The sequence below is a fragment of the Cebidichthys violaceus genome, unplaced genomic scaffold (genome assembly GCF_023349555.1).
Source record: "Cebidichthys violaceus isolate CVI_PGR_0920_01 unplaced genomic scaffold, fCebVio1.0.p SCAF_10, whole genome shotgun sequence".
Lineage (NCBI taxonomy): Eukaryota > Metazoa > Chordata > Actinopteri > Perciformes > Stichaeidae > Cebidichthys > Cebidichthys violaceus.
This window is the reverse complement of record NW_027176263.1, coordinates 7,137,804-7,155,052: the sequence shown is the minus strand read 5'-3', so window position 1 is coordinate 7,155,052 and position 17,249 is coordinate 7,137,804. Positions and strand designations below refer to the sequence as shown.

The 17,249-nt window shown below is 41.5% G+C and overlaps 3 protein-coding genes and 1 pseudogene across 4 annotated transcripts; 3 read left to right on the top strand and 1 right to left on the bottom strand.

The window, feature by feature from the left end:
* The first annotated feature begins 35 nt into the window (after positions 1 to 35).
* On the top strand, positions 36 to 1,508 carry LOC137881541 (dual specificity phosphatase 29-like; annotated as a pseudogene).
* A 583-nt stretch (positions 1,509 to 2,091) lies between these two features.
* Positions 2,092 to 3,987, top strand: LOC137881522 (dual specificity phosphatase 29). Its single transcript, XM_068723505.1, has 4 exons — positions 2,092 to 2,269; positions 2,771 to 2,958; positions 3,037 to 3,260; positions 3,375 to 3,987. Exons 2-4 carry the CDS (start codon positions 2,780 to 2,782, stop codon positions 3,596 to 3,598), a joined length of 627 nt encoding a protein of 208 aa, XP_068579606.1. The 5' UTR covers positions 2,092 to 2,269; positions 2,771 to 2,779; the 3' UTR covers positions 3,599 to 3,987.
* Positions 3,988 to 4,079: 92 nt separating this feature from the next.
* adka (adenosine kinase a) lies at positions 4,080 to 12,409 on the bottom strand. Of its 2 annotated transcripts, none has more exons than XM_068723486.1 (11): positions 12,197 to 12,409; positions 10,257 to 10,331; positions 8,932 to 8,985; positions 7,025 to 7,103; positions 6,725 to 6,897; positions 6,520 to 6,628; positions 6,159 to 6,329; positions 5,969 to 6,004; positions 5,747 to 5,861; positions 5,560 to 5,646; positions 4,080 to 5,476 (listed from the first exon to the last, which is right to left on the bottom strand). In XM_068723486.1, exons 1-11 carry the CDS (start codon positions 12,322 to 12,324, stop codon positions 5,352 to 5,354), a joined length of 1,152 nt encoding a protein of 383 aa, XP_068579587.1. In that variant the 5' UTR covers positions 12,325 to 12,409; the 3' UTR covers positions 4,080 to 5,351. The 2 variants fall into 2 exon arrangements, with proteins under 2 accessions (XP_068579587.1, XP_068579594.1); XM_068723493.1 differs by lacking the exon at positions 12,197 to 12,409 and adding an exon at positions 11,243 to 12,143.
* Positions 12,410 to 12,624: 215 nt separating this feature from the next.
* Positions 12,625 to 17,039, top strand: ap3m1 (adaptor related protein complex 3 subunit mu 1). Its single transcript, XM_068723474.1, has 10 exons — positions 12,625 to 12,712; positions 13,093 to 13,193; positions 13,522 to 13,816; positions 14,078 to 14,249; positions 14,512 to 14,649; positions 14,779 to 14,864; positions 14,976 to 15,109; positions 15,378 to 15,585; positions 15,919 to 16,063; positions 16,153 to 17,039. Exons 3-10 carry the CDS (start codon positions 13,544 to 13,546, stop codon positions 16,251 to 16,253), a joined length of 1,257 nt encoding a protein of 418 aa, XP_068579575.1. The 5' UTR covers positions 12,625 to 12,712; positions 13,093 to 13,193; positions 13,522 to 13,543; the 3' UTR covers positions 16,254 to 17,039.
* Positions 17,040 to 17,249: the final 210 nt, after the last annotated feature.

Below are 17,249 nucleotides of genomic sequence, written 5' to 3'. Positions count from 1 at the left end.
GACACACACAAAGCCATACACACTAACATATTCACACAGACACACACACACATCTTTATTGCTACAGAGGTCACTCAGGCCTGGAGGAGGACACTCCGTCTCTGACCGAGCTAAGGAAAATGATCTGGACGGACAGGAAGCCAGTGGCACCCATCAATCAAGTCTGGCCAAACCTGTACTTCGGAGATGAGTGAGTTGAAAAATCACAACCAGCAGCTTGAATTGTCGTGAAAGGATATCAAAATGAATCAGATTGTATGTAGTGTGTGTCTGCAGGTCTGTGGCGCTAGATGAAACCACGCTCTCATCTCTGGGTGTAACTCACATACTAAATGCGGAAGCAGGTCAACATCGAATCAACACAGGTCAGAAGCTCTACAGTGACCTTGAAGGGAAACACCACGGTGTTGAAGCTGCAGAACATCCAGAGTTTAACCTGCAACCTTTCTTCAGCCATGCTGCATAGTTCATAGACAGTGCTCTGAAGAAAAATGGTCCGTATGCAAATGCAACTGCAGAATACATAATGTGAACAAGCTTAGTTCCTGCTTTATTTATAGTAACTTTTTTAAACATGTTAGCGAATTACAGAGAGGCTCATACTCAACTGATGATGAATCATTATTACTTAGCATCTTAATTATCTTTATATTAAATGTTTTATATTTAAAACTGTCAACTGCACAGATTGACAGTGAGAGCAATCTCAACACCAACTCTTCCTCCGTTACTCTGCTCATCTTTATTCTAAAGATATTATATCTTCTTTCTTTTTAAATAATTTCTGCTTCCTCATGTCCTTTTGTAATCATTTATTTTTTCACTATTAATTCAACATATTTTCTGCCAACTTTGGTTTGTTAAATCTGTCATACTTTTGGAAAACAAAATAAAAACATGAACAAATAAATAAATAACAATTCCAAATGAAAAACACTAATAATAATTAAGTTCATGTTGGAGACATTTTCAATGTCCGATGATCTAAAAGGTTATGTATAGTTTGAAGACATCAAACAAAGACATCTGCACCAATTTTGTGTCATTTTTGTAAGTAGACCTTTTTCACATGAGACATTTTGACATGTAACAGTAGAAAAATAACAGGTGTAAGACAATTAATGATGGTTGAATTCCATTTAGTTGCTTCAGTTTCACATGACTTTCACACTGCTATGGTTTACTGGAACACTTAATTAGAACAGAGCCATCTTTAATGGTATTAGTTACAAAGGTGCTTTTCCTATTTTGACAAGACTGATGACAAATTTGACAAGGGAAGGTGTTTGTGCACTGCGCCATGGGCGTCAGCCGCTCTAGGGCGCTGGTTCTTGCGTATCTGTTGATCTGCCAGGGCCCGTCGTTGGCGGAAGGCCATTGACGCTGTGAGTCTGAACTGAGACATCAGACCCAACTCTGGATTTCTGGAGCAGCTGAGGCAGTTGGTGCTGAGCCTCAGTCCACAGAGCATGCAGATCACAGAGGAGGACCACGCTGACTCATCATGACGGAGCATGCCCTTTCACCCTTGTCAGGCATCTGTTTTATTTGAATCCACATTTTATGTAACACCAATCACGTCTGACAAATGGAAATGCCATCTCTGTGTCATCTGTCACAAGAAGAAGTCTCATTTATTATCTCTGCCCCAACAACAATCAGTAGAATATACCAACTGAATGCTTTCAGTTTTATGTCTCCAGAAATAACCCTCCTCACACCTGCCACACATTATTGACATTCCTATAATGATGATAAAGCAACATGCCACTCTTACTAATCTTATTTTTGTTTTCATTGTTTCTCATGATTCAGTGTTTCTATTTACCATACAGGCTAAAGGAAAATAATCACTGTCACATTAGAGGACTCAGATCATATTATGAAGGCTATGAGGAAGGATCTGTTTGTATGTGTGTGTGTGTGTGTGTGTGTGTGTGTGTGACGTTGTTGAGGTCAGGTGTTGTAGCCCAGCTGCCTAAAAATATCATCTTCAACACAGAGCCGGAGGGAGCAGTTACCATTCCAGATCTGTAGTTCAGCCTTCAAGCTTACTATAGAGGGAGGTCTCTGTTGACACACAGACGCACACACACACACACACACACACACACACACACACACACACACACACACACACACACACACACACACACGCACACACACACATACACATTGTTCACACATATCCACTGAGGAAAAGTTGAGGTGCTGGTCTGCGATCCTGCTAAGGAACGGATTTAAAGCTTTAAACAGTTATAAGAAAGAGGTAAGCACTTTCTCTCTGCCATAGTACTTTAATAGGCCGTCAGTGTTTTCTCTTAAAACAGACAATTTAATGAGTAACACACACCTGAAATAATCATAGCCAGCTTTAGTTCATCCTGCAACATCACAACACTGTTTTCCTGGATTACTTATAGTGTCTTGTTTTGTGAGAAATACCAGTTTAATGTCAAAAAGAAAATCAACGCAGGTGTTTACATTTTAGAAGCAGGATCCACTGCATTTTTGGCATTATTGCTTAAAACGATTAATAGCTGTATAAATAGATTATTGTTCTGTAAATGTACTCATCGATTAATAGACAGATGGTTGCAGCTCTCAGACTGTATATAAAAATGTCCCTGGTGTTTAAGAGTTGATATCTTCACAGCTTGGGGAGCAGATGACAATGTGCAGACATTTTGCTTTTCATAAGTTCAGGGATGTGTGTGTGTGTGTGTGTGTGTGTGTGTGTGTGTGTGTGTGTGTGTATTCTGGGCAGCAGAGGTGAGCTATGTCCTCCTGTGTGGTGAAGTCCAGAGGCAGGAACCCGTACACAGCGGTGCAGGTGGACCCAGAAAGTGACTACATAACACCGGGAACATTAGCCCTGGAGCAGCTGTTGTGGACCAGCACCGGGGCTCAGTATGCTCATGTCAACCAGGTCTGGCCCAGCATCTACATCGGGGATGAGTGAGTAAACACACTCTGAGATGGCTTTGTGGTTCTAAAGACAGCTTCAGAATGAGACTGTGTGTCACACGGAAACAGGAAAACAGCTCTGGAGCGGCCTGGCCTGCGGGATCTGGGTATAACACATGTCCTTAATGCAGCAGAGGGAAAGTGGAATAACGTTCTGACTGGTGCTGATTACTACACTGACGTGGACATCCAGTACTTCGGTGTGGAGGCTGATGACAAACCCACCTTTAATATCTCCCAGTACTTCTGCTCTACAACCCAGTTCATCCACGAGGCCCTCAGTCACCCACAGAGTAAGTCCCGGAGGAAATCAAAGCTTTTAATTGAGATTATTCTCCGGAGAAGAAGCCTGTAAGCTTCTCTCTGTTTCTAATGGACCCATCTATCTTTACTTCATTCTGTTCTAGACAAGGTGCTGGTGCACTGTGTGATGGGTCGGAGCAGGTCAGCGGCTCTGGTCTTGGCATACCTGATGATGAAACACAGCCTAAGTGTGGTGGATGCTATTGAGCATGTGCGACAGCGGCGCTGCATCCTTCCCAATCACGGCTTTTTGAGACAGCTCAGAGCTCTGGACATCACGTTGCAAGAAGAGAGGCTGAAACAAAAAAGAGAGATGCAACACCAATAGCACATAATAGATAGATAACTGTTTAAATGTCTTCTGAATCCATCTCAGGTATACAAAAATGTTCTTTATGATTCTTTGACTATTGTATCATTAAACTGTTTTGTCACACAAAGTCTCAAAGTTCAAATGTAACATTGAGTACTGGGGTGTCCTACGGGCTTAGTTATGTTTCAACTGCAAGAGTGACTTTGTCAACATCTGTAAAGTGTGTGAAAAGTGTAAGAACAGATTTCAATAAGTGAGGCACATACTGTAGTAGGTCCTGTAGTCCTGACCTTATATACTGTACAACAAGCTGAAGTTAATTTAAAGCAACTTTAGCTTTGAAGCAAGTTGTATCATAGAATTCTAAGTTTGATCCACAATCTATTGAGTTCATATCGTTGATGTCTTACTAAGAATTATCTTTAATTGAAAAAAAAGAAGCTTTTGAGGGATTAAAAATAATAAAATACACCAACAGAAAAGATATTAAACAAAAGATTGTTGTACATTTTATTTGTGAACTGTAGGCATGACAGTCAAGCACAAAGAAGGGGCAACTTGAGTGCAACTGAGACCAGGAATAAATTGTCATTTAAGGCCAATTGGTGTATTTGAACATATAAAAGAAATGGTGGGACAATACTGACAGCAATACAAATTTCAAAACAACTCTTGTAGTATTCAGAAAACATACTTCTCCGCCATGAAATATTTAGACTACATCTATATTCAGGATAGTTGTATTCAGGTATGTGTTGCACAGACCACAACCTCTTTGAGCCTGAATGTTCTTCATTTGGTTCCCTTCTTTTTTGTAGCTTTCATTTGTAGACAACATACAAAACTCTCAAAATCAGATGGTCTTGAAGTTGGGTTACAAAATAGAGATAATAATACACCCACAAAGAACATAGGCCACTAATTCAGGAGAGAAATAAACAGAAGGAAATGTCACGTTTTTTTTATCCACTGTATTCCTCTGACAGAACATTTGAATATTTTTTTTTTTTTACCGTACATGCATTTAAAATATGTTGTAAGTCCATTTTCACCCTCTCAAGCCACTAGTTGCCCATCACTGATCTACTTTGCAAGTTTCCCTGTACAGACAGATGCAGGTTCATGCAACACCAGTAGGCCCCTGCAAACTTTGTAACATTTCCAGAGAAAGGAAGGGAAAAAAAAAGGCACGTGACTATAAGCACCTGCCCAAAAAAACAGCTCGAGAGAAAGAAACGCGTGACATTTGTCGTGATGTTGACAGTAAAACTGACAGTCATCACAGGAATCAGTGGGCAGAGGCTTTGACACATTTTGAAAGTGTACACTTAAAATAAAAATATTTGGTTTCATAAGTGGCCTGTTAAATTGAATCTAAACAAGTACAAACTCATAATCAGGAATAATTCATTGTTAAAAATAAAATCACTACTGCACATTTTCATTGCAGTATCCAAAACCTGCATTGACTGATACTTTATCAGTCTTCTGTTTGTGTAAAACGTGTCCTCCCAATGTGGAATTAACTTCTTGTGCTTTGATTCCGTCACCAAGGGAAAAACAAACAAACAATAGACTAGTGAGATGTCAACACGAGCGAAACAAATGTCCATAAAGACACAATTTCATTTAGATTGTCTTTGTAAAGCAAAATTATCACATCCTGCTCAACTAACAATTGGAAGGATGGCTGATAGTATTTGTTACAGTCGGAGTTGTGTATGGCAGGGTGAGAATGAGGTTTCAGGCGGAGTTGTCTGGGAATCCCTTAGTTGAAGTCGGGTTTTTCTGGGAAGGTGCAACCTGCTCGTCTGATGATGACGTTGGCGGCGTAGTGTGCCGCCTTCACGCACTGATGCATTGGTTTGTCCTGAACCAGCTCAGACAGAAAACCTGCAATGCAGAGAGGAGAAACTTTAACAGAAAAGACAAAGAAAGCTAGATATGTATCAAATGAAAACATAGGACCATCTTACCTCCTACAAAGGCATCGCCTGCACCGTTTGTATCGACAATGTCTTTGGGGTCGATCTTCAGTACAGGGAAAGTCTCGACCTTGTCACCTGAACAGAGGAGAAGAATAATTATACAATAACAACGATAAGAGACAGAGAAACATGAGCAACATAAGGAAAGAAAGACAGAAAATAAAAAAAATCGTACTTTGAACCATAACAGTTTCATCCTTCCCTTGGGTCAACACTACAATCCTCTGTCTCTTTTTGTTGACTTTGGGCAAAGCCTGGGCTTTTTTGGCAATTTCCTTTATGTCCTCTGTCTACAGACAAATGGCACATTAACATAGTCAGTTGATGATGTGGAAAAACGTGAAAAAGGCAGGACTTCTCATTTACAAATGCCGAAAGACACCGTCACTCCACTCACCTCGAAGTCTTGCTCTTTAGCGAATGCTGCCGCCTCCTGAAGAACAAAAATAAAAGATTGTTTGGCACAACAATACGTGCTAAACATCAACATCAACATCAGGTGGACACAAAGCACTCCATGAGCACACGTTACACCTTGTTTCAATTTGTAGAGTCTCTGGAGAACGGAGTGTGAAAGTCTGGCTTACTGTCTCATTGCCGAACAGCACGTCAATGTAGGGCAGAACCTGCATGAGGTTATCCTTGAAGAACTGACAGATGAATGGCGCGGAGAGGTTCATGCAGAACAGCTTGTTGTTTTCAGACGCGTGTTTCGCCACTTTCAGGATGGACTCCAAAGAGACGGTCAGGAAGAAACCCTGGAAGCAAACGGCGACATTCGGTCAGGACTGATCTGCTTTTTATATCCTGATGGGCTCTAATGAATCACATGAAGTGAAGTCTGCACCAGCATGTCACGACATTCCCCTGTGGGTTCACTTGTGGTTTCTTAATATCAGAAGTGAAAGGCGCAACACACTACATAGTCATTTGGTAACTATTACTTACAGCAATATAGTAGACTTTAGCTTTTTCCACCAGCTCCCAGTTTTCTTCCAGGTCTAGATGCTTGTCCTTCTTATAACAGTTAGCAGCAGCTAGGTTAGCTACCAGAGACCTGAGAGGCGACAACAATAAAAAGAGACAAAGAGTTACAGACAGGTGAGATTATAATTAATCAACATAATTTATTATTTTACTTATAAATACCCACCTGTTATCTCCGGTGATGCATGCAGCACACGTCCCTGTGGGCTCTTCATCTTGCTCGAAGTAGTGGGCGTCGATGTGGGCCTCCTTCGCCTTCTGCTTCAGGATATCTCCAAACTTGTCTTTGCCAATGCAGCCAAAGAACGTGCCCACATTGTGGGGTTCCTGGATCATCCACTAGAGACAGCGACAACAGCTCTGATCAGCATCTGCTCACTGTGGCCAACATTTACAGTAGGACTCCACAGAGCATTGAAGTAGTGACCAAACGGGATGTTAGTGAGTTTGTAGGTACACGACTGACCTGAGCAATCTTTATGGAGTTCTGTGTGGCTCCTCCAGCGTGGTACTCAACTTTAAACTTCTTCACCAGCTCCTCAAATCTACATGCAGAAACAAACATGCAACTCACATCATTCATATTTATAGGAGAAGATTCAATGCCATGCAGAAAGTTGGTTCACTTCCTGTTAACCTACAATATCGTATGAACTAGAGAGCTTTACAGGTGCTAGTAGGTGGATGCAGGGCTGCAACTAACGATTATTTTAATCGGCGGGGAAAAGGCGAGTGAATAAAAACGTGTCTTTAGTCTTGCAAACTATTCCACCCCTGCTTTACTACTGTTATTAACGAGCTAACGCTAACTTTTCAAGCAGGATAACGAGTAAACAGCAGCACCAGGAGAGCTACTGGAGGGACGTTACGTTCCTCACTTCAAAACGGAACAATAGTAGGATTCAGTAGTGACTTGCCCTGCTGTTGAACTCTTCCTCCTCATCAAGGACTCCAACATGTTTACGTTTTAGGTGCTGAATCATCACCGTGGTGCTCCCGTGCCATGTCGCTTTTGCATATCTTGCAATTAACACACTTTTTCGATTTATTTAGTGTGAAATGCTCCCACACCTTGGATGACTTAGGTCGTACTGATTTCTTTTCCTCCACCGTGTGTTTCAGAACAACGTTACGGGTCTCTCCGATGGTCTTTCCTCTACCTCCGCTCAACTAAATTTTTTTTTTATACTCAAACATCTCCGCGACTTATTGAGTGGTGTAATAATCGCACAACACAACGAATCGATAATGAAATTCGTTGCCAACGCTTTTAATAATCGATTTTATCGATTCGTTGTTGCAGCCCTAGGTGGATGTTTGTTAACGTCAGGCAGACCTAAGCTAGCTGTTCCTAAACGTCATGCTAAGCTAAGTGTCTCCTGGCTATAGCTTCATATTAAATAGACAGACATGAGAGTGGTGTCAATCCTCTCATATAATGCTCAGCAAGAAAATTTGTGTTTTCCCCAAAATGTCAAACTATTCCTTTAAATCTCAGTGATCATTATTTGTACATGAACAACTTTAACATTACAATCTAAACTGTTTTTCTAGCGCTACTGTACGGGTTTGATTGACATTGTGTCCATAGTGGTGTGTATGGTGAGCAGTAAAGCATAGACTGTACTCTTCCAGGTAAATACAATATATGCATATATATAACCATTTACGTCTGATACATAACACAACGAGTGAATCTCGGGGCTAAAGCATTTCTAATTTGCTGTTTTTTCAGTCTAAATATCTAAATCTCCAACATGTCAGCACCCGACCCAGGAGCGTTAAAACAAGTACGGACGAATGGTTCAAGTAGAAACAACACAGTCGACAGGTAGAACTTGTTTGGACTTGCACCTTCACACATAACAAGTGACCAAGCTTTATTACGCCGTTATTAAACCAGCCTAAACTCATTCAGCTCCTGACAACATTGCTGACTCTGAAATTGGGAATCATGAGTACAAATCTTCCCTGATATAAATAATTCATATATAGAGATGTGACTGTCTTTAGTGGTTGCAAAATGTCAAAACTATAACTGTGGAGAGTCAGAATACATCTGTTTGATCCTCACACACGGTTACACACTCTTATCTGCTGTTAAATGTTTGCTCTCTCAGAGGGACTGGGAGGCGAAGTGTCCTGGTTTGCTATTGGCTGAGACTGCCTCTCTGTGCTGAAGCTGCTGCTCTGCCATTGGCCGTCTATAAAGACATGGAGGTCAATAGTGGCGATTTCTGGTGTGCGCCTGTTGTGACTGCTCTGCTCCAGAACAGAGAGGAACAAACCGTATAAATTCAGACCTATTTGTTTTTCTCCCTGCACAGACTAGAAACCACAGCCTAGAAATGTTGCAACACATGAGTTACGAACAGTGCTTTGTGTTTGTCCTCCGCCAGGATCTGGTCATTGGGTTTCAGAGAGTACCTGCAGATCATTAAAGGAGAAAAAAACAAAAGAGGCATTAGTTTCTTCAATCATCTGAAACTTACGCTACATCAATCCCTGCCGTTTTGACTCGTACACTGTCCACCGTTTTATTTTAGAATAAAACACACACATACACACACACACACACACACACACACACACACACACACACACACACACACACACACACACACACACACACACACACACACACACACACACACACACACACACACACTTCTTGATTATCTTTATGTGGATAAGCATTTCAGACACAAAGGTGGTGCTGCCAAATGGGTTCATCCCTCCTTTAGAAAAATGTGATTAATATAATCAATAATTCATAGAAAGATGACTTAAAGTGCTTTTGTTACTATCCATCCCCACTCGGTCCAAATCAATATGTTGGTCAACGAAGTAAAGAGAGTCTAGTTTCCTCGAATCACAAAGCTAGGTGAGGGATTAAGGTGCAGCTTTAGTCCTGCTTTACTCTATGTGACTGAATTAGAACTGTGCTTGGTTGGTTTAGCTCTAATCCTAAAGTTTATGCAAGAGGTTTGAGAGTGGACTCTGAGCTGGAACCCAAAGGAGCCCTTTGCCCTGGTCAGCTCAGAGTGACAGAGCTCGGACAAACCAGAGAAGTGCTGCTCTGACTGTGTACGTTTCCGCTGATGGCTCTCACTATTTCAAAGAATACACAGTTAATTAATAAACAAGTAAGTAAATAAATTATCTTATTTATAACTTCAAATAAAAAAGGTAAATTGTTGAGTGTTTTTTTCTGTGTGAAGCCAATGTGATTTAACTGCATTGATGGATGATAATTAGTAATCTTACCATCATGAAACAGCAGAGAGTGACATTGATTGTTTCACTAGCTAGAACAAACCGATATGCATCAACTCACTGTAATGTAATGACACACATCAGGCTGTATTTAAGCACTACATCTGTAGGCGATACAGCTCTGCTGATGTTGATCAGTCAGCTTCGCCATTTCCTGTGCTCTGCTCTCTTATATACGCCTTATCTCGTATCTCTATTGACCAGATTACATGATAATACCTCTTTCTATTATGGTCAGCCTGTCACTGGAGAGCAAAAAGATGGACTTAGGCTCCTTGTATTAGAAACAAACATCAAAATAAAAGAGAATCCAAATATTTGTTAGTATTTCTTTGCCTTTATAATTCATGGGGAATCAAGCACAAGATGACAGCGCTGTCTTTAGGGGACTAAAAAATGTATTCTAAATTATTTTAACTTACTTGTCTAAGAAGTCTTTGTCCACAACAGCAATGATGTCCAGTAAGGGGTTTCCCATCCCAAAGAGTGAATTAGGGCTGAAACACAAAAGACGAAGGTTGTTATTATGTTGGACGGTTCATTTGCAAAAACCCGCAGTTTAGTTTCCATGTGACTTCCATCACATGACTTAAAATGTTCCACTTTCACAGACAGAGAAGCAGAAATAGCACATATCTGAGCGAGACGTTTTGGAAACATGCATGAATCGTCAACAAAATGACAAATAAATATGAATGCTGTGGTGCAGCGGTGAGGACCCGGTTAGTCATGCATGTAACCGTGTTATGACACACAGAGCAAGGCAACATCGGGACAGCTGTAGGCTGTGTGTCTCTCTCTGTACAGTCTGTTCTGTGCTGGGGCAAACAACTGAACACAGGGGTTGAATGTCACAGCAAATCGTAGTGCTGTGGTGCCAAATAATATTAAAACAGCACAGCAGTACGTTTGTGGCAACACACAACAGCCACAAGTGAGCTTGTCTCAGCGACCACTGATTGGTTACGCATGTCTTTGTAAATTGTATTATACAAGCACCAGGAGTTTCTGGAAGCATGTTAATAATGTGTACTCGGATATGCTCTTGGTGTCGTCTTCACTCCTGAATGATAGTTGTATTTCTCTATGTCACCACAATCTTGTCAGCGTTTCTGGGAAAAACCCCAGATGGAGCAAGTCTCACAGACCATGACATTATGCCACATCCACATGAGCAGAAAAACGCAACATGGACGAATGTCTTTTGAAAAACAAGAGATGTCATTATGCAGATGGGTTGTTGTCACTGGAAAACAAAACAAAAATGCATGTACCCAGCAGATGCCACACCCTTACTATCATTTCCTACAGCACGTGCATCTGTCAATATGCAGGCAGAAGATTACTGGGCTTGTGCAGCCAATCACACTTGCCTTTAGATCAATTCCCTAAATCAACGTGTCCTTACCTTGAAGAAGACATGGTGTCTCTCTCTGTGTGTGTCAGCTCGATACTGACAAACCTGTTGAGCAACCTAAAAACCGGCTCAGAAAGAGCTAAGCATTCAAAAACTTAAGAATTTCAGCTCAGTGTGCGGGAAGATCGATTTTACCCTGAAAAAAACCCACAGCTCCTCCTACTCGGGACCGACTGATTGGAGACATCTAAAAAGGGAGGACCAGAACAGTCTGTCTCTGGCTCGCGATTGGCTTTGTCTTGCCGACTCTCGCCTCAATCCGCTCACTGCTTTGAAGCTAAATTACATCGTGAGGAGCGTGCTGATGATCGCGGCCGCAGAGATGCCCACAATATGACAACTGCGGGTTTCAGTTAGAATAGGGGGGAAATAGCTGAGTGATGCAATTGTCAGATATATTCCGGCGGAAAGAAGACATAACATTACATATTCACGATCATGTGACTACTTCGCAAAATGCATTGTTTTGGGAGGTGGTGCAGGATCGCTACACCAGGCAGCGAAGCCGATCCTTGACACTGAAAGTGCCAAGTATTTCCGTCTGCAACTTATAAAACATGCAGGGGGGCAGGTGGTAGTCACGTTGATCTTAGATTAGATATTGGCCCACTTGATGTAGTTAACGGGACGGTACTAGACGACAGCAGAGGCTCTGAACGCTTCTGACCTGACTCTGTAGCGACATGTTATAAGATAACTACGTCATACACCGGTCCTTATCAATGGCGACCGCTCACCCAGCGTGGTGGTTCATGCAGACATTTAATGGCGTACAGAAACTCACAATTGTCAACCTCACTCACATGTCACACGTGCATTCATAATGTGTTACGGTTTACATTTCAAACTAAAGATTTGCGCACATTAGCGTTCAAACTATGGTCGTGTCTCCTCCCGCTGCAGGGAAGCAGTTTCTTGTATTTTTTTTTTTAAACTTTCGTTCACCTTAGTTCTGCAGGAGTCTTTTTGGTCGGAGACTCCGTGTTTTTGGTCGGAGACTCCGTCTTCTTGGTCGGAGACTCCGTCTTCTTCTTCTCCTCAGACAGTCTTTGTCTCTTTGCTTTAGAAGCCATGGCTAACTGTGCACGTTGCAATCACCTCAACCGGTGTGAAAACGCGGTCGTGCTAACGGTTACTGGGTCGTTTGTTACCCTGAGGATACCGTTGCAGGCAGCGGGTTCCTCCCCCAGTCCGTGTGACGCCTACACAGAGCTCAGCCAATCAAAAGCCGTACATTTAGGTTTTTCTGGAGACGTGGTCGTCTACTTTTTTTGAGCACATGATACATAAGGAAATCATAAAACGTCGGGTATAAAGACTTGAACAATTGTTCGGATTATCACGTGAAAGGTTTTCCACCTTTATTGAATGCAGACCTTGATCTTTCGAACTAATATTAATTAATTACAATACAACTGAGAACAATATGGATTAAATCAAATTGATAACCTAAATCAAGAGGTACAATTAATATTATATGAATAATAGAATAGTAATAAATAAAAGGTACCAGTTTTCAGTTTTAAACTCTAAACGTTTAGTGTGTAAGATCTGCTACCAAAATATTTGGTTTTCGTGAGTTCGGCCGGCACAAACACCTGGAAGATTTTACGCAGGGCGAAGCAACCCAACGGTCTCATCCAGATGTAGCTGCCCACAATTTGTGCCTGACTTAAAAGTCCGAAACTTTGCTCTGAAAGTATCGATCAGTTTGACACTACATTTGCTTTGTATTTAAACCGTCCGGGATTTATTTCAGAGCTTTACTAATACTATTTGGAACTTATTCTTTTGATTTGTTGATATGTTCTCGTGACAAAGTTGTGTGTACGTGTGCGTAGATCTGCAGGCGTCTCCTCAGCAACTCGGACAAGTCTGCCTTACTGGCACCAAGTAGACAACTTTCGTTAATACCTTTGGCACAATCAACCGGAGTAAACAGGTAAAACTTTAAATAATCCTTGCAACTCTATGTACATTATCCCCTATGCAGAGCTTTAATGTCGTTGTCACTCTCGAGTTTGTTTTATTTCTTAACATTAAGAAACTGATGGTGAGAATCTCCGAAGTTGCCAATCTCAGGTTTGCTAGCCAGCTGGTTTATTTAAAGTTAGTTTAACAGAATGACAGTAGGTAAACTGTCACTGGTTTGCATTTACATTGGCACTGCAATCAAATAATGCACGAGGAGTTTTACATTTTGCTTAAAACTGCTGATTTAATGTCTCCATCTGCCGCTCAGTAACACAGAGCGCTAATATCCTCAACAGCCACCTCATTGTTGCAGCTGAGATGATCCACAGTCTGTTCCTGATTAATCACTCTGGAGACATCTTCCTGGAGAAACACTGGAAGAGTGTCATCAGCCGGAGTGTGTGTGATTACTTTTTCGAGGCCAAGGAGAAGGCGGTGGACCCGGAGGATGTGGCCCCTGTCCTGCAGACCCCACACCACTACCTTATCACCATTTACAGGGGCAAGCTCTTCTTCCTCTCTGTCGTCCAGACCGAAGTCCCTCCACTGTTTGTCATTGAGTTCCTGCACAGAGTGGCAGACACATTTCAGGTGTGATTGAATTATGTGTTATTTATTCAAGTCAATACTTCTTTGGTTCTGTTCAAACTTATACAATGTACAACAAAGTGTGTGTATATAGAGCACATATTGTAAACAATTAGTATGGAACTAAGACTCATGTTGGGTCTTAATGGGAAAAGCCTAAGAGTGCTCTTAGAGACAACTCTATTCAGCTTTTCTGCACCAAACCTTTTTTTGCATTTGTCAGTTTTGTGTGTGCTTTAGTGTAACAGGTATTTTTGTCGACAGGACTACTTTGGAGAGTGCTCAGAAAGTGTAATCAAGGACAATGTGGTGACAGTGTATGAGCTGTTGGAGGAGATGCTGGACAACGGCTTTCCACTGGCAACAGAGTCCAACGTCCTCAAAGAGATGATCAGGCCTCCCACCATCCTGCGATCAGTTGTCAACACGCTCACAGGTAAATGGACGTCACCGCCTTCTGTCTAGTTCTCACTCTCAGCATGTGAAAGCAAAGGGAACTCTCTGATTGTCCTTTATACTCTCATGATAAGGAGGTCTGCTCCAGGTGTGTGGCTTCCCACACCTGCTCCCAATACTGTCATATGGGAGGAGGTAGATCCACCTGGCAAGAATGTAGATGTCAAATATTACCCTGCTCCTCAGCTCTTACATTATCTACAATATTTATGTGTTTGCCTTTTGTTTTGTGTCTTCTCCAGGAGGTAGTAATGTTGGAAATACATTACCAACAGGTCAACTCTCCAATGTCCCATGGAGGCGGGCTGGAGTTAAATACACCAATAATGAGGCATATTTTGATGTGATAGAGGAAATAGATGCCATTGTGGACAAATCAGGTACAAACAAGCACTTGTGGACAGATGAAAAGTGTATCCATATGTTAGAAGTGATTACGTTTTCCTGGTAGATTAGATAATTAGACGTGCTTACTCTTTAAACGTGCTTGCATCTCCTTCAATCTCTAGGTACGACAGTATTTGCAGAGATCCAGGGTGTAATTGAAGCCTGCGTGAGACTCACTGGGATGCCTGACCTGAGTCTGTCCTTTATGGTTGGTTCATTTCCTCTCAGCTGTGTTTTTCTTAATGTGCATATGTCTGTGTGCCCGTGCGTTGGTCCAAATGTAAAATTCACTCGCCGTCATTGTCTCTTTGGTTAACAGAACCCTCGTCTTCTGGACGACGTGAGTTTCCACCCGTGTGTGCGTTTTAAGCGCTGGGAGTCGGAGCGCGCTCTCTCTTTCATCCCGCCAGATGGAAATTTCACACTCATGAACTATCATGTCAGCTCTCAAAAGTAAGCATAGGCACATCTGTATGTCTTATTTATTATGAAGTAAAACTAAATATGTGTGTAAATATCTGAGCATCTTATCGCAACGATACAATCTCTGTTGTGTTATTGTCTTCGTAGTGGATTCAAATTCTGGTTCAATTTCCGCATTAAGGATCCACAATCCACTCTTGTTACCGTGTTTACTTGTAATGACAAGCTGGTTGCTGTCTGCCTGCTGAACCAACTGTTTATTGTCATCGTGGTTCATTCTGTCTGTGTCCATCCTCAGTCTCGTGGCCATTCCAGTGTACGTGAAGCAGAGCATCAGTTTCTTTGAGTCGGGACCTTGTGGTCGTCTGGACATCACGATCGGACCCAAGCAGACCATGGGGAAGACGGTGGAGGCTTTAATGGTCAAAATCCACATGCCTAAAGCTGTGCTCAGTGTGAACCTCACAGCCACACAGGGAAGCTACAGCTACGACCTCCCTACCAAGGTAACAACCGTTTACAAGGCCGTCCTAAGCAGTGATACTGTAGGTTTGTGTTTAATTAGAAGCCTCCCACCTTTTTATCCAATTATTGTCAAGAATCAAATGCTTCACTAACAAGCTGCTTACAACTTACCTGCCTAACTCCTAAGTGATAAATTGATGGCCAAAGTAACATTAAAACTATCATTTTAAAGGCATGATATTTATCTTTTTTTGTACCTCAACAATGAAACAAGTGATGTAATCTAGATCAGAACTGGTGGTGTTATAGAGAAAATAAAACTGAAAACAAAAGGTTGTATTGTCCTTACCCGGAGCATGTGTGTGTTTTGATAGGTGTTGGTTTGGGACATTGGGAAACTGAACCCCCAGAAACTTCCTAACTTGAAAGGCAGTCTGAGTCTACAGGCAGGAGCCCCCAAACCTGAAGATAACCCTTCACTCAACATTGACCTGAAGATTCAGCAGGTGGCCATATCAGGTAGTCCTCGCTTTATACTTACTTTTATTTGGGCCAAGTTTAAAGTCAGTTTTCAGTCATTGCTCACTTTGCTTCTCTCCCCTCTTCAGGTCTTAAGGTGAGTCGTCTTGAAATGTTTGGAGAGAAGTACAAGCCGTTTAAAGGGGTCAAGTATGTGACTAAAGCGGGCAAATTTCAAGTGCGGACCTGAGTAATGACTGTAAGAGGTCAAAAGTCAGCAATCCAATGTGCCAAATAGGGGGCGAGGTTATCAATACTCCAATATGTCTTGTACATCCTCTGTCTAATTGTTTTTAATCAACAGTTATTTATTGTGTGGCCTGTAAAGGGAAGCCTTAATAATCAATGTGACTATGTTGAAGTGCTTAGTTTCTGTCCAGTTTAAATGTGCTGCATTGTATGAACCAGTCCTCCTCTCTTTTTGGTCTATTTCTGTTGTAACAAGTGTTGCCTAAGGGCAATATTTTGGTTTGAAAAGGGACATTTACGGCTCACTGCCTCCTCCTCGCTACTTCATCACACTTTTACAATCTTACTTACACGTTGCCTGAGAATAAGCAGCCATGCCTTTTTTTGAAAACTTTTTTTACTGAGTTGCTGAGTATTTGCAGTGTGTGTTGTGTATTTGCACACATTCACTCTTTAATGTGGCCTTGTTTAGGGTGCTTTCTATAGCACACTACAGCACAAACTGCATGTTTCGGAGGCCTACAGGAAAATACATTTTTAAAAATATGTCCCTTAGATATAGATATAGTTTGACTTATCTGCAGATACGAGCTAGTAATTCCAGCAGTCTGTTGGGAAGAGTTTTCTTTTGTGAAATCTACAAAATCCTCACTTAATCTTGAATACAACTTTTTTTACTCAGCACAAGATTTGCACAATCAATTGTTCACAGGAAAAAAAATACTACTTGTATGAAGTTTAATCTGTATTTCAGTGTATAAGAAGTCTTATAAAAGTTTTAAAATTATGATTTTCATGTGTGCTCTTTTGGCCATGCTAGCAGTATGGCTAGCTTTTTGGTTTACTAAACTAATATTATTCCCATTAGCCTCATTTTTACTGTGGGATTAGTGTTAATGCTAACACACTGAACATCAAACATCAACTTCAGCATGCTGGCATTGTCATTGTGAGCATGTTAGCATACAGATGTTAGCATTTAGCTTAGTACAGCCTC